The 15,711-nt window shown below is 47.1% G+C and overlaps 2 protein-coding genes and 1 non-coding gene across 6 annotated transcripts in view; 1 reads left to right on the forward strand and 2 right to left on the reverse strand.

Moving 5' to 3' along the window:
* Pfkfb1 (6-phosphofructo-2-kinase/fructose-2,6-biphosphatase 1) overlaps positions 1-4,106 on the forward strand; it is a 70,187-nt gene extending 66,081 nt beyond the window's left edge. For all 3 annotated transcript variants that reach the window (XM_059251341.1, XM_059251343.1, XM_059251342.1), the window contains 2 exons: positions 540-604; positions 937-4,106. In XM_059251341.1, the coding sequence (XP_059107324.1) occupies positions 540-604; positions 937-996 (125 nt within the window). In that variant the 3' untranslated portion in view covers positions 997-4,106. The remainder of the gene's footprint in view (positions 1-539; positions 605-936) is intronic.
* On the reverse strand, positions 2,584-13,504 carry Tro (trophinin). Of its 2 annotated transcripts, none has more exons than XM_059251339.1 (13): positions 13,410-13,504; positions 12,031-12,100; positions 10,594-11,736; positions 9,834-9,938; positions 9,662-9,725; positions 9,386-9,465; positions 8,838-8,929; positions 8,120-8,199; positions 7,994-8,036; positions 7,528-7,590; positions 6,927-7,041; positions 2,972-6,087; positions 2,584-2,799 (listed from the first exon to the last, which is right to left on the reverse strand). In XM_059251339.1, the coding sequence occupies exons 2-12, from the start codon at positions 12,073-12,075 to the stop codon at positions 2,983-2,985; spliced, it is 4,935 nt and encodes a 1,644-aa protein (XP_059107322.1). In that variant the 5' UTR covers positions 12,076-12,100; positions 13,410-13,504; the 3' UTR covers positions 2,584-2,799; positions 2,972-2,982. The 2 variants fall into 2 exon arrangements, with proteins under 2 accessions (XP_059107322.1, XP_059107321.1); XM_059251338.1 differs by having other exon boundaries at positions 9,834-9,959.
* Positions 7,230-7,354, reverse strand: LOC131900311 (small nucleolar RNA SNORA11). Its single transcript, XR_009376209.1, has one exon. It is a non-coding gene; the product is annotated as a small nucleolar RNA SNORA11 (small nucleolar RNA).
* Positions 13,505-15,711: the final 2,207 nt, after the last annotated feature.

Consider the following 15,711-nt stretch of genomic DNA (forward strand, 5'->3'; position numbering starts at 1 on the left):
CAGTCATACATAGATTAAGACCACTGGCTTATAGGTCGCAGAAGTTGGGGGAGATCACAAAGATCATCTCCTCTCATTTCTTTCCCCATGTACAAATGAGCAATTGAAGCCGAGCAAACAGACACACGAAGAACTGGGCTTTGGGGCCCGAAATCTTTCCCACACATCCTACAGCTCATCTGAACTCCCCTGCCTTCAGGGGAGATATAATCTAGGGCAGTGGCTCTCACCCTTCCTAATGCTGGCACCTTTTAATACAGTTCCTCATGTTGTGGGGACCCCCAACCATAACATTATTTCTTTGCTACTTCATAACTGTAATTTTGCTACTGTTATGAATCGTAATGTCAATACCTGATATTCACGATACTGATATGCAACCCCCCAAAAGGTCGTGATCCATAGATTGAGAACTGCTGATCTAGAGAGCATAGGCCTGGGGTGTGGGCAGTGATAACGGGAAAGGGGAAAATAACACCTTCGGGAAGACCTGGGCTTACCCTGAGTGTTGATGGACACATGAGTTATTCTTTTCTGAGGCTGCCGAGTGGAGTCCATCTACCTGAATGTGGAAGCTGTGAACACACACCGGGACAAGCCTGAGGTAGGTGGGGTGCTCTGTACCCAAGCTGGCTGTTAACAAGGTACATTCTGAAGGTACCCTCACACATGGAAAGGCTGTCTGCAGCCCCAGACATCCCAGGTGTTTCAAATCAATCAGCACTCAGAAATGGCAAGAACCATAGTCTAGGCCTATAGAGACCCAGGGCTGTGACAATCCCTGCTAAACAGGCCTCAGGGTGATTCCCCAGGCATGCCTAAGAAGAGTACCAGGACCCATCCTCTGCTGAAAGAGGGATGCCTGGCAGTGAGGACAAGAGACAAGACAGGAACTGGGACCCTATACCTCCTACTAACCCTGGGCTCTCTCCTTAGAATGTGGACATCACCCGTGAACCTGAGGAAGCCCTGGACACTGTCCCTGCCCATTACTGAATCCTTTCCAAGTGGTCAGATTGCCTCTGTCCTCGTTGCTTTCCTCCTGTAGGAACTGCTGCCCTTGTTCTCCCTAAGCAGACTCTGGCTTTGTCCTGAGAGTGCCCTACCTCCAGTGAAGAAGTCCGTAGCAGCTCCCAAACAAGTCTCAATTCCTAAGGAGCCTACTTAGTCATGGATAAAGTTCTTCTTAAATAACTATTTTCTAATGAATAAAGATGTGTCTTCCCACCTATAGGACAGGAAGAGGCTATATGGCTTCTCCCATTGTTCTCAAGAGCCTGATTCTTACCCAACTCTGGTACTGTTGGTGAAGAATGGGTGAGGACGTCTGAGATCAAAGAGTCCTGGGGTAGCACTCTCAAAGATGGAAAAGATAGGTCCTTGTGAGTTCCTGTTGGTTTTGTTCCTTGGCAGTCAAGTTACTCGGGGACAAGATGTATTCATTATTATACTCAGAGAAGAATCTAGCACTTGGGCTAAGAGCTTCAGTCTCCTCCAACTCTTGCTACTATCCTGAGTAATTTAATTGCCTATGTTATTGCCTATGTTAATGATGCCATTAACACCCTCCCTCCCTCCCAGAGATGTGACCCCGTCAACTTCAGTGGTTATCTGTTTTCATTTGTGGGATCCTCTCTCTGGGCTAACTTACTGGCTGGAAGCTTCCAGTTCATTCAAGTCTGTAAAATTTTATCATCCTTAAGACATTAGCAGTATGCCTCCACACCATAGGCATTCATGTAGTATTTCCTAAATGAACAGTATCTGCCCTTGTTCATCAGTATGTTCCTTTTGAGCTCTCCTTTGTCTCCTAGTTCTTTAGTCTCTCAATATTCTTGTAATCCCTAACCAACTTGGACCTACTTCTTCAGCCACACTAGCCATACACTAATCATTATGGGCCAGGTTCTAGTGCCCATGTGATAAACAGACTCATAACCTGGCTGCCACCGCCTTTGTTCCCTAGTCCTTTCATCACAACCACCTAGTAAGAGCCAAGCCTTGAATCATCACACCTTTTTTTTCTGGGATCTACTAGGGTTGTAGATCACTACTTGAAACAGGTCTATTTATCTACTCCTACATAGCCACCCTTGAATCCTGTTCAAAGTCGGGGTCACCCTGTATTTTCTGGCACCCTGTCCCTTTCCACTGTCTCATACTACTTCAGTCAATTCCTGACTCGTACATATTAATCCCCTGCCTCTCATTTGGCTTTGGCCCTACAGTCCACATTTATTTTTCTTTCCTATCCCAAGAGAATGTCTTCTTGCTCCCACGTCAACTCCTAATTCCTTCCCTTCTTATCCCTCTATTCTTATACAATTACCCCAAGTTAGTGTGAATTTACTATCCATAGCTCTTTCTGTTTGCATTCTACCTTGGGCTTCCCCCTTCCATATCTTTGCTCAAGCTATTATCCCTTGGCCTGCCAGGGATACTTTCCCAGAGCTCTCTGACTCTGAGAAATACCTACCTTTTAGCTGGAGCCCCAGAGTCCCCAAAAAGCTAAGTTGAACTCTAGTTGTTCTACAAACCCTGAACATCACATCTAGCCATATCAAAAGATGGAATAAACTCAGATTCCTTTGGCAAATTTAATGTAACTCTGATACCAAAATATGACAACAACACAGGAAGCAAACACAAAGCAGGAACAGCAGATTTTTCATAGTGTTTCACTCAGCTAATGGGTAGTAGCTGCTTAGGCTGCTGTGTGGACAGAGATTCCAAAGCTGCACATTGGCTCCATGGGAAGTACTGCTGTGTTAGTGTTATCTGTAAACATGGGTAACAAACCTGAAAAACAGAGCAGAATACCCAGAGACATGTTAGCACCAGGCCCATTTCCTCCCGTTTCCTTTCTTGTCTTCATCTTCTCCCTTGGTCCTCCTGTCTTAGGGTTTCTTCTAGTAGCTCCCAACTATCATAGCTTCCCCGTGGGTCCTGGCTATGGGAATATTGCACTTACCTGAAACTTCATTAGCCGTAAGAGAAGCCACAGGCACCCAGGTTAGTGGCTCCACCACCGAAGCCAGTACCGGTGCTTGGTCCACCGCCGAATCCAGCACTGCTGTTCAGTCCACCACCAAAGCCAGCACTGCTGCTCAGTCCACCACCGAAGCCAGTACTGGTACTCAGTCCCCCACCGAAGCTAGGTGCAGTGCTTGGTCCTCCGAAGCCAGGTGCAGTGCTTGGTCCGCCAAAGCCAGCTCCTGTACTTGGTCCACCACCAAAGCCACCAGTGCTTGGTCCACTGCAGAAGCCAGCACCAGTGCCTGGTCCACCACTAAAGCCAACAATAGAACTGGGTCCATTACTGAAGCTGGAGCCGGCGCTGGGCTCACCAGTAAAGCCACTGCTGGTGTTGGAATCACTGCCAAAGCCAATGATGGTATTCAGTCCTCTGTCGAAGCTGGCATTAGGCCCACTGCCAAAGCCATCGCCAGTGCTGAGGCTTACACTAAAGCCTGCACCAGTGCCAAGTGTGCCGCCAAAACCATTATTGGTACTCAGGTCACCAGCAAAGCCATTAGTGACCAGGCCACCACCAAAGCCAGTGCCGCTGCCAAGTCCATCACCAAAGCCAGCACTAGTGCCCAGTCCACCACCAAAATCAGTGCTAGTGTTTAGTCCACCATCGAAGCCAGCACTGGTACCCAGTCCCCCACTGAAGTCAGCATTAGGACTTAGTCCACCACCAAAATCAGTGCTGGTGCCTAGTCCACCACCAAAGCCAGTGCTGGTGCCCAGGCCACCATTGAAGCTAGCACTGGGGCCTAAGCTTCCACCAAAGCCGGTGCTGGTACCTAGGCTGCTGCCAAAGCCAGCACTGGTGCCCAATCCATTTCCAAAGCCAGCACTGGTACTTAGCCCATTCCCAAAACTGAAAATGGCACTGGTGCTGTGCCCCTCACTGTAATTGGCACTGGTAGCACCACTAAAGCAGGAGTTGGTGCTGGAAGAGCCTCCAAAGCATAGGTTGGTGTTAGATGCACTGCCAAAACAGAGACTGGTGCTGGGTGCTCCACCAAAACAGAGATTAGTGCTGTGAGAACCACCAAAGCTGCCGCTGGTGGTGGGAGCACTGCCAAAGCTAATACTGCTGCTATGCGTACTACCGAAGTCAGTGGTGCTAAGTGCCCCACCAAAGCCAACGCTGGTACTGAATGCACCACCAAAGTCGGGGTTGGTGCTGATGGCACTGCCAAAGCTGGCACTGGTGCTGATGGCACCGCCAAAGCCAGCACTGTTATTGAGCGCACCATCAAAGCTGGCACTGGTGCTGATGGCACTGCCAAAGCCAGCACTGCCATTGAGTGCACCACCAAAGCTGGCACTGGTGCTGATGGCACCGCCGAAGCCAGCACTGCTACTGAGCGCACCACCAAAGCTGGCGCTGGTGCTGATGGCACCGCCAAAGCCAGCACTGCCATTGAGTGCACCGCCAAAGCTGGCACTGGTGCTGATGGCACTGCCGAAGTCAGCACTGCTACTGAGCGCACCACCAAAGGTGGCACTGGTGCTGATGGCACTGCCGAAGCCAGCACTGCCATTGAGTACACTACCAAAGCTGGCACTGGTGCTGAGTGCACTGCCAAAGCCAGAACTGGTGCTAATGGCACCACCAAAGCTGGCACTGCTGTTGAGTGCATTGCCGAAGCCGGTGCTGGTGTTGATGGCACCGCCAAAGCTGGCACTGCTGTTGAGTGCATTGCCAAAGCCGGTATTTATGGCACCACCAAAGCTGGCACTGCTATTGAGTGCATTGCCAAAGCCAGCACTGGTGCTGATGGCACCGCCAAAGCCGGTACTGCTGTTGAGTGTACCGCCAAAGCCAGCAGTGGTGCCAGAAGAGCCACCAAAACTGACACTAGTGCTTAGTGTGCCACCAAAGTCAGAGCTGGTGCTAGAAGAAGCACCAAAGGAAACACTGGTGCTGAGTGTACCACCAAAACCAGTATTGGTGCTAGGAGAACCACCAAAGCAGATACTGGTACTGAGTGTGCCTCCAAAGCCGGCACCAGAGCAGGGAGAGCTACCAAAGCAGACACTGGTGCTAAGTGTGCCTCCAAAGCCAGTGGTGGTGCTAATTGCACCACTGAAGACAGTGCTTGTGGTAGGTGCACTGCCAAAGCTGGTGCTGGTGCTGAGTGCACCACTAAAGCTAGCTGTGGTGCTGCTAAGTGTGCCTCCAAAGCCACAGCTGGCTCCACCATTGAAACTGGCACTGGTACAAGGTGCACCACCAAAACTAATACTGGCTCCACCACTGAAACTGGTACTGGTGGTAGGAGAACCACCAAAGCTAATGCTGGATCCACCACTGAAACTACTGCCAATGCTGGGTGCGCCACCAAAGCTGATGCTGGCTGTGCTGCTGAAACTGGTGCTGGTGTTGGGTGCGCCACCAAAGCTGATGCTGGCTCCACTGCTGAAACTGGTGCTGGTGCTGGATGCACCACCGAAGCTAATGCTGGCTGTGTTGCAAAAAGTGGCACTAGTACTGGGTGTACCACTGAAGCTAATGCTGGCTCCACCACTGAAACTAGTGCTAGTGTTGGATGTGTCACCAAAGCTAATGCTGGCTGCACTGCTGAAGTTGGCAGAGGGGTTGGGTACACTACCAAAGGTAATGCCATTTCTGCCACCAAAGCCACCACTGGGGCTGGGCATGCCACCAAAGCCACCATTGGAGTTAGGTATACCACCAAAGCCACCACTGGGGTTGGTTATACCACCAAAGCTAATACTAGCACCATCACTGAAGCTATTTCTGGTACTAGCTCCTTGACTGAAGTTGACATTGTTGGTGGGATCTGCATTTTCTTGGGCTCTGGAGTCAATTTCAAAGGAAAATCTGCTCCAAGCCTGAGCATCATCACCCAACTCTTCCCTTGTTAAGCAGTCAATATCCATGTCATCCCAATTCCAGGGCCCAGCCACAGCTTCCTCTCCAATCCCCATTTGGGCTCTTGCCTCAGCCCTGGCCTCAGCCTCAGCCACAGCCACAGCTGCAGCCTGAACGTCCATCTCTACTGCCTCCCGGTACTGAGCAGCCCAGTCTTTAGGATCTTTCTTCTGTACCTAAAATGGAAATTATAATTATTATAAGAAAAATAGCCTTTATAGTTATGTGTGAAGTACCCATTTATGGGATCGACACAAACTAATAGGTGTAAATAAAAAAAATCTTTCTAGAATTCTAATGAGTAAGTCTTGATATCAAACTTCAGCTCTGATAACTCAGGCCCCCAAGTTATGTCCTTGGACAAGTTACTTTATATCACTGAGCCTAAATGTCCCCATTTGTAATATGGGAAACGATAAGAGACTAAGTATGTTATGGATTAGAGACTAAGTATGTTATAGACTGTATTTTCCCAGAATTCTTATGTTGAACACCCGACCCCTAATCATGACTGTATTTGCAGACAGAGTCTTTTATGGGTATAACTTAAGTGAAATGAGTGAGGCCTTGATCAAATAGGATTAATGCCCTTATAAGAAAAGGCATGAAAATGAACTCAGGCTTGCTCTATGCTATGTGAAGATGCAGAAAAAGTTAGCATCTATAAGTCAGAAAAAGCCTACACCAGAAACTGACTGTACTAGATGTTGATATAGGGTTTTTATTTTCAGGTTTTTGATCTCTGATACACTTTGGGAGTGTATCAATTTCTGTATCTAAAGCCATCCAGTTATTAATAATATTTTCTAATGGCAGCCTGAACTGACTGATGCAATGTAAAAATTAACTAGACAATGAAAGATGTATATCTTGCAGTATATATCTGGGACATTAATGTAGATTTATATATTTATATACAAAGCATATGTTGCCCCATACCTGCTCACTGCACACAGCCCACCTCGGCCTGGAGAATCCCATTCCCGTAATGTGCCAAGCTCAGGAAGTTCATTACCTTGCATGCAAATTTTAGGACTTTCATCTTGCTAGTCTCATGGTAAGACCGCAGGCCCCAGAAGAATTCATATTCAGGTGGTCTGCTGTTCGGGACCCTCTTGTATTCCAGATACCTTGGAGAAAGGAAATGAAACTTGCTTCTAAACAAGCAAAATTATTGTTTAACCACTAGGCCTCAGATGAAGCAATTTCCTCTAAACCAACAATCTGGAGAAAAATTTTCAAGCTCCCCCCCCCCCCGCCCCTCCGCCCCAGACTCATTCCCATGGAAACATGGTTCCATGTAAAACCATGGTGATACATATACAGGACATGATACCACAAAAGACAGATGTGTTTTGTCTCCTATGAAGACTAACCCCAGACTGCTTTTGGGTATGCTGTTAATAAATGGGCCATTTTGGGCCCCTGCTATGAGTACACACCATTGCAAGGGTCCTAATGGGGCTTGGCCACAAGAATTTTATATAGGACTTGAGTCTAGGCCACAGGATGCCCATCTGTCTATAAAGAGTGTGAGAAAGGCATTAAGTATTTTTTGAACCAAATTGCCACACCCAGAGCACTTCAGGGGTACACAAACCTTGAACACTACTTACTTCTGCTTCACGAATTCATCTGTGATGAGTTTCCTCACTTCTCCAAAAAGTGAATGTCTTACCCTAGCAAAGGAAAAAATAATCAGTGAATATAGATCAGAACTTCCCAGATGAAGGTAGAGGTATTTCCCAACATGGAACAGATTCTACAGCCAATGAGGCAGTCTCAACGAAGTGAAGATAGTAGTGAGCATATGGCCACTAGAAGAAAACGGTGGAGGCCAGATGGCCCTTTGTCAGGGATGCCTGAAGGTCCACCTTACACCTCATCTCAGAACAGACAGAAGACATAAAGGAGAAAAGAAGCAGAGTTCAGAACAATTTCGTCATTCATCCAGGTAAGAAACCCCCCAATCCCCAACCCCACCCCACGCTCCCCAGACCACCAGGTTGATGCGATCCTGGGACCGTCCTCGCTTGCCAAAAGACAACACGGACAGCAAGCGCTGAGAGAGCCCAATCATACCCAGGACGCAGCCCCAACTTGCGCAGCACCTCCCAGATGACAGCTGTAAGAGGAGGCAAGGAGAGAAAATGAGCATCTGGAATTCAGACAACAGCCACCTATTCAACTGCATGCCCAGCCACTCACCCTCACTGGCCTTGTTGCCATTCATGAAAATGACACTCAGAATCACCATGAGGAGGCCGAGCTTAGGTGTGTCCTTGGTCCTAAGAGGATAACAGGACAAAGAGAAAGTTTATGATCATAAGTCATCATCTATCCAACACAGTTCATTAGGCCAGCCTCTCCCAGATTCCTCAGATACAGAAAATTTGGCCTACTCTGTGGTCCCAGCTATCTATGACCCAAGGCAAGGTGCTTTCACTCTTGAGTCGAGGTCTCCAGTAAAATGGGAACCCACATACTATCCCTACCCTGGGTTAGCAGGACATGGACGAATCCCTGTCAACCACACAGGCGCTCAGTTAATGGGAGTCTTTTCTTTCTCTCCTAAAGCCCCCGGCCCCAAGAAGTTCTAGATGGAACCCCAGTGACACCCCTGCTCTCAAGCATCATGATCCACACCAGAAGTCCCTTTGAGAACCACCCTTCCACAGCCAGGCCAGGCACCCAGGAGAAGAGACAAGTAACAACAGGCTGATTTCCTGGGAGCCTGTCAGAAAGCAAACGTGACAGCAGGAATGGCCACTCCAGGCTCTGAAACCCTTCTGTCATAATCTGGTACCACTGTTGCTCACAGGGATCCAGTCGTGTGGGAGCTGGGACATGGGCATTTAGACCATCTTTCCTGAGCTGCTCAGAGGAAGCAGAAGCCCCTTCCCACCCTAGCACTTTCCCAGCTTACGTTCCCAGTATGCCTGCAGAGGACTCCTGAGTGCTGATAAGAATATACAAGCTACTTTGCTTATCAATTTCCTTCAGATTGACTCGAAACATCTGCCAAGTAAAAGAATAGCCTGTGAGATTGCAAAATATATCTTAGGTATCAATTAGCATGTTGGGCATTCTGCAGAAAAGTAAGGGTTTTGTGTGAAACAGAAAATGAATGTAAAGCATATAGTTCAGTACCAAGCACATATTAAACATGTAACAAACATAAGATAGTCATCCACAGCATCTTTGTGATCATCGAGCATCTGCAATACATGAGACGGTGTATCCAGCAACAGACAGAAGCCGGGACTGAGCTACATAGCTTCAGTACTAGCTGTGTTTCCACCGCTGACTTGCTGAGTGATCAGTGGCTGCCCCTCCCTAGGCCACTGTGTGCTCATCAGCACAGTAATGGGAATGTATTAGGTCTCTGTGCTTCCCCCCCAGGAGGGCGATCATATACCTTTCTTCTGTTTAAGGTTTCCCCAGTGCACCCATCCCCCAGGACTGCCCCTTCACCTTCTCCAGAGCGTAGCTTGCTCGTTCAATGATCTCTGGGAAATACTCATCATATTCTTGGATGACATCCTTCAGCATGTCTGCAAGAAAGGGGAGACAGAAGATGCTAAACTGTACAGAGGCCAGATGACTGTGGTCTTTTACAAGCCCTGTGTGGTCAGGGTAGCTATGGTGAAATATGAGTGTGGCTGCTGAGGCAGTGTGAGAGGAGGTGATGAGTAAACAGCCACAGGCCATGGGGAAAGGGAAGTGAAGAGGAGAGCTCAAGAAGGCTACCTGAGCGCTTGATGGGGATCTTTGTCTGGTCCTTAACCAACAGGTATTTCACCAACTTATTTGCCTAAGAGAGGAACAGTTGGGGAGGTATCAATACAGAGGCAAAACACTTGGAAGAATCTCAGAGAATGAAGAGAAGGAAAAGCAGGACGTGAGCAGATTGGATTCTTACCCTTTCCTGCAAAATGGCCACATCTCGAGGTGGTGGAGGCCTCCGGCCCCATGGGATTCGCCTGAAATTATTCCCAGTTCTTTCTTCTCCATTGAGATGCTTAGACTTTATCAATGGACAAAATTTCTGGAGTTACCAAATGAAAAAGATTGCTGTTTCTTCCAGAAAGTCCCCCTGGAGTCTAGCAAGCCTAGACTCTCTCCTACAGAGGGGTGTGGCCCTAACACTGGCTACCCTGACTCCTACGCTTTTCTTTCACTGGCTTCTAGGTAACATTGTATTTCAACCTCAAGGGCACAGCCAAACAAGGACATGGCCTGGGGGTTTTCCCTTTTATTTGGCCACCACCATACTCGGCTAGCTATAGGCCTTAGATGGATCACTTCATTCCAGGACTTGGTTTTCTTCTCTATAAAACTGGGACTTACAGTCCCCAGTTAGTAAGAGTTATTTTCAAGAAATCCACATATAACCTGGGTAAATGTATATGACACAAAGTATGGCACATGGTTAAATATGATGTAAATACAAAGTGAGTTACACATAGGTCTTGACCAAATACACAAATGTATTTCCCTACCAATCTATGAATTACTAGTGGACACAACTGTATCACATTCTTCTCAGCATTATCCTATAGCCTGTATGAGCACAAGGTCATTCTTGAAGTTAAGTGACTCAGGAAACTTAGGACAAATGAACAACCCAATATAGGAATGAGAAAGCAGCAAAAAGTTAAGGATAATGTCAGAGATCTCACCTTGCGGTTCCTCTTGCCCCGGGTTCTGGTTGTGGGCTCTAAACTCAACTGAGCCAGATAGTCATCTGCCAAGGCCTGGACAGCAGCAGCAACCTGAGTCTCAAGGGCACTAATGCTGGCCTGAGAGGTATGAGCTCCTTGTTCAGTGATTTGAGCATGGCTTTCAGTTGCCCGAGTCTTAGTGGCAGCCTTTCGAGCCCTGGACCCTCTCCTGATCCGTACAGTGACTGATAGGGCATGGTTTGTGACCATTTGAATGGCAGGTGGAGCCTCAGAGAACTCAGAAGCAGAATTTGGGCCTTTATTGGCAACCTTCTTCCCCTTGGGCTTTTTGGGCCTTAGAACTACAGTTGAGGCCTCAATCTGTCTGCCAGATCCCTCAACAGCATTTGAGGACTCTACATATTCAGTGTCAGTATTTGTGGTCTTAGCAGTTGTTCTTTTAGCTTTGCAAGTTTTCTTGGTTCGGATAGTAGCTGCTGTGGCCTGGATACTAGCTGTCTCCTTGGCAGTTTGGCCTTGGCTTGTAGCTGTGTGTGTAGCAGTCGAAGCCAGTGAGATCTCAGTGGCACTAGGTAGAGTCTTATTGGCAGCCTTCTTTGCCTTAGAAGCTTTCTTGGGTTTGCTGACAGCTATCAAGGCCAGGGAATTAGCTGACTCATTGGCAATTGGTGACTGGATGGTGGGTGAGGTACCTGGTAGGTTTAGGGCATGTAAGGGTGACTTGAGCTGTGTAGTGACATCCTCAGTGCCAGTTAGGGAGACCTTAGGTGTAACTCTCTTTGTCTTGGCTTTCTTGGTCTGAGCAGTAACTGAAGCCTGGATATTGGCTGCCTCAGTAGTAGCTGAAGCCTGGCTGATCTGGGTGAACATTGGTAGGTTTAAAGCCTGCAGAGTTACTTTAGGCTTGTTGCTAGCAATGTCATTGGCAGATGGGACTGGAGGGGGAGTGGGTGTGGTCTTAGTAATAGCTTTAATAGAAGTCTTCTTGGTCTTGTTTTTCTTAGGCCGGCTGGCAACAGGGGGGTCCTTGGATGCCGACAACAGGGTATGCATCAGCAGGACATTGTCCTTCTCTGTGGTCTCAGTCTGTACATCTGGAGAGAAAGGAAGCCCTAGGCTCCCAGAGGGAGGCAGAGGGCCCTACATACTTAGGATTATGATCCTAAGGGGCCATCTGGCCTCCCTACAACCACCCCTCTTTACAGTGGACTCCCCTCCTGGGCAGTTTGATTGAAAGGGGGTGGGAAAACGAGGAAGCAGGAGATAATCAGGCAAATTTCCCTCTTCCCAGCACCATGCAAAGGAAGATTAAGCCAGGTTAGGTAGGGAGGTTAGGTAGGGAATTGTGGAACTACACAGTGGTAGTGGACTCCAGAGTGGTAAGTGAATTTGGGGCAGGGCAGACGGTCTGGTAAGAATACAGAGAGGTCTCACCTGGAATGTGGGCATCCGATAACTATAGTCATTTCTTCTATCCATCTTCCTGAGAGGCTAGTAGCTGAGCCTGAAAGAAATAGGGCTGAGTTAGAGGAAAATAAGGGAGCAGGGAGATTCATCAGAAGTCTCGCTAAATCTGAATGGTGAAAGAATTTACCTAATTTTGGGCAACAAACCCTTCTGGGTTTGCCTATCTAGAAGCTCAGGGTATCTGGTTTCTGCGTTCCAGCACTTCCAAGATGGCAAATCAGTTCTACGACCTACACCTAAATACCCTCTACCACACCGCAACCTGACAGTGCGCATGCGCACAGAACACACACACACACACACACACACACACAAAACACACGCATGCCGCATGCTCACAGGTTTCCCAAATGAGCTTGGTCCTCAGGGCCCTCAGTACGCATGCGCTTTGGTGGACAGGACCATCTCTCACCATCTCGTTTCCACTTATGCCCACCCTCCCCCTCTGAGCTACAGAACATCTCGGTCCCACCCGCCGCCTCCTAACTACACCATTTCTAGTCCACCCTTTCCCTTCAGAAGTGGCTCAGGCTTCGCAGGGTCACTTCGCGCCTCCCCCTCTTCCTCCCTCCCCCAGGCCCCCCCCCCCCATTCCTTTGCGTCCGCGCTGCCTGTCAGCCACTCACCCTCGCTGTGGTTCCGCAGTCCTCCGCACCTCCCACCCCTCCGCAAGCCCCCTCCCCCCGCGCCGCAGTCGCCTCTGCTGACACTGCCCCCCCACCTTGGTCCACGTCTGCAAGGGCCCAGCCCCGCCCTTTCTGCAACATGGATACCCCACCCCCAAATTCAACAGGGATACCCTTGGTGGATTCCCAGCTCCCTAACCCTACCAGGTCATTCCCCCTTTCAAACCAGTGCTAACCGGATCCTAGCCCGCCCTTTCTCCATTCCAAGCCTGGTCCTTTGGCCATTTAAAAAGGCTTCTGTCGCTCCTTTCTTGGTCCCGATCCGATCCATCCTCCGTAGCCCAAAGGGGGTCTTTCTTAAGCTTAATCCGGGTCCTTAATTCCGTCCCTTACCTCCCTCTTGAACTTGGTACTCCTCCCTTTTTGCTACAGCCAGAACGACTTCTCAACGTTTCCTTTCCACAACCCCAAACAGGTCTGCATCCCTTCTTTCCATCCCCAAACTGAGTACAGACCTTCCCGTAGCCCAGAGATCCCGCCTCCGCCTTTCCCCCTGAGAATTGGGTCCAGGCACCTCTAAACCCACCACATCGAAACCGCTAGATCCCAAACCCCGGCAGGTTTTCTTCAAACCTTAATGTTGTGTGAAGCCAGTCACCCCGAAGCCGCAGCCTTGAAGGCCCCACAGGGTCTTTACCAAAGCTAGCCACCTCAGCTCACCTCGCCCTCGTGAGTCCAGAGGACGTCTGCTCTCTCCAAGCCTCTGCTCAGGTCTGAGCTTGTTACCCCCCTCCCTCGCCTGGCCGGAAGTGGTCCTGCCTCTTTCCGCCTCCAGAGGGGGGTCTCCGTCCCTACCGGCCCGCCCCACCCCCTCCCTGCTTAAGGACTTCCCGATCTCCTCAGTGCAGCAGCTCCTCTTTTCTGTTTACTACCTCTTGTTTAGCATCACACCTATTCTCCATTTCATTTCTCTGTTCCCCATTCTGTGTCACTGCTCTATTTGATTTTTCTGTTTCTCTTGAAGAGAATGACTTCAGAGCTCCCACGCCTGCCCCGACAACACTAATTACATAGCGTAATACACTGTGAGAACAGAGGATTATGTCACATTCATTGCTGACTTTCAAATACGACCAGATTAAGATATTTAGAGTCTCTAAACATTAACAGGATGCTCCCAAATAATTCATATATATATATATATATATATATATTATATATATTATATAATATATAAATTAAATATATATTTCATATTTTTTAAGTAGATGTAAGAAAAATCAGTTAGGGCCAGTCAGATGATTCGGCGGGTAAAAGCACTTGCCACTAAGCCTGAGGACATTAATTCTATTCCCTGAACCCACATGGTGGAGGGAGAGACCACCTTACTCCCACAAGTTGTCCTCGCAGTTCTGTTCGCACACAAACACATTATTTATTACAAATAAAAATGTAATAAAATCCCTGGATGTTTCAATTTATTTCAAAATAATTGCATTGATGCCTTTTTAAAAAGCAAATTATTTGAAAAATATTGGAGTGGGCATTTAACAAAGCACTGATGTAATTCCAGAACTACTTGGGAGGAAGATGTGGAAGGATCTTGATTTCAAGTATAGCCTTCTACAGTGAGACTATATATAAAAATTGTATACATATAATGCATATATACACATGTACATTTGTATTATATAGACATACAAATATACATGAATGTCTTTTTTCTTCATGTTCTTCTTTTACTGATGCACTGAGCAAGGACTTAGGCTGTCTCTTGTGATATAGTGCAAGAAACATTTTGTGGCATTCACTTTTTCATTCAATTATGTTAAAGTGAGTAGAGATGATTATGTCAGATAAAAAAGATATGAAGTCAAAAACTAAAATGACACATTATAAAAAGAATGACATTACAGCTTGGGGATGGTGGTCCATGCTTTTAATCCCAGTACTCAGAGGCAGAGACAGGCAGAACTCTGTGAGTTCAGAGCCTAGCCAGGGCTACATAGTGAGATCCTCTATCAAAACAAAACAAAACAAAAACCAACAAAAAAACCCCAAAACAACAACAACAAAAGACTATATAATAAGAGACATTTCACAAGGACCACATAAAAATTACAAATATATATGAATTCACATTGAAGTACCTGGATATATGAAACAATGTTAATAATGAATGGAGGGATGGAGTTCAGTAGAAGAATAGTAAAGAACTTCAATACCCATCTTCCAACGATGTAGGGATTATCTGGATGGAAAGTCAGTAAAGAAAAGATGGACTTGAATTTCACTTTAGGCTAAATGAACTTAACAGACATCTACAGAACATTCCAACCAACAGCTGCAGAGCACACATTCTTCTCAAATATACATGCAGCAGTCTCCAGTGCAAATCCTAAGTAGGGCCACAAAAGAAGTCTTAACAAATCTAAGAAGAGAGTATTTGTCAAAACACATAGAACTGAACATCACGGAATGTGAACTTTAAATTAGCCACAGCATACAGTGATCCCTTGGTGAAGTAAAATCTGTGACAAGTAAATCTAACTTTACTACAACAGTATCCTGAAATTACACATTTTTATGATGAAAAAGAAAAAAGGAACTGAAGATTGAAAGAACCTAAGTCATGTTGCAAAAGGTGAAAAAAGGAACAATTTACCTTAATATATTTGGACAACTGAGTGACTGGAAACTATAAAATGAGGGCAAAGGAAACCCTATAAATATACTGTCCTCTAGGTAGTACATTTCTTTATTTTTTCCCTTTTTGTTCTTTTATTGAAAATAGGTTTTTTTCTCACACAATATATCCTGATTATAGTTTCCCCTCCCTCTACCCAGTTCCTCCTGACTTTCCCTGCCCTCCGGATCCACTCCATTTGTGTCTCTCATTACAAAAGAATGGGCTTCTAAGAGATAACCAAACATAACGAATAAAATATATCAAGATAAAACAAAAAACATCACATTGAAGCTGGACACAGCAAGCCAACAAAAGGAAGGGACTCCCAATTAT

Source organism: Peromyscus eremicus, chromosome X (genome assembly GCF_949786415.1).
Source record: "Peromyscus eremicus chromosome X, PerEre_H2_v1, whole genome shotgun sequence".
Lineage (NCBI taxonomy): Eukaryota > Metazoa > Chordata > Mammalia > Rodentia > Cricetidae > Peromyscus > Peromyscus eremicus.

Bases quoted from the DNA above. Each gene is read 5' to 3' on its own strand.
- Tro (XM_059251338.1), bottom strand. From the start codon at position 12,075: ATGGATAGAAGAAATGACTATAGTTATCGGATGCCCACATTCCAG. The intron at 9,726-9,833 runs GTAAGAATCCAA...TTCCTCTCTTAG, and splicing joins TGGCCATTTTGCAGGAAAGG to GCAAATAAGTTGGTGAAATA. The intron at 7,591-7,993 runs GTATGATTGGGC...TTCCTTTGCTAG, and splicing joins AAGTTGGGGCTGCGTCCTGG to GGTAAGACATTCACTTTTTG.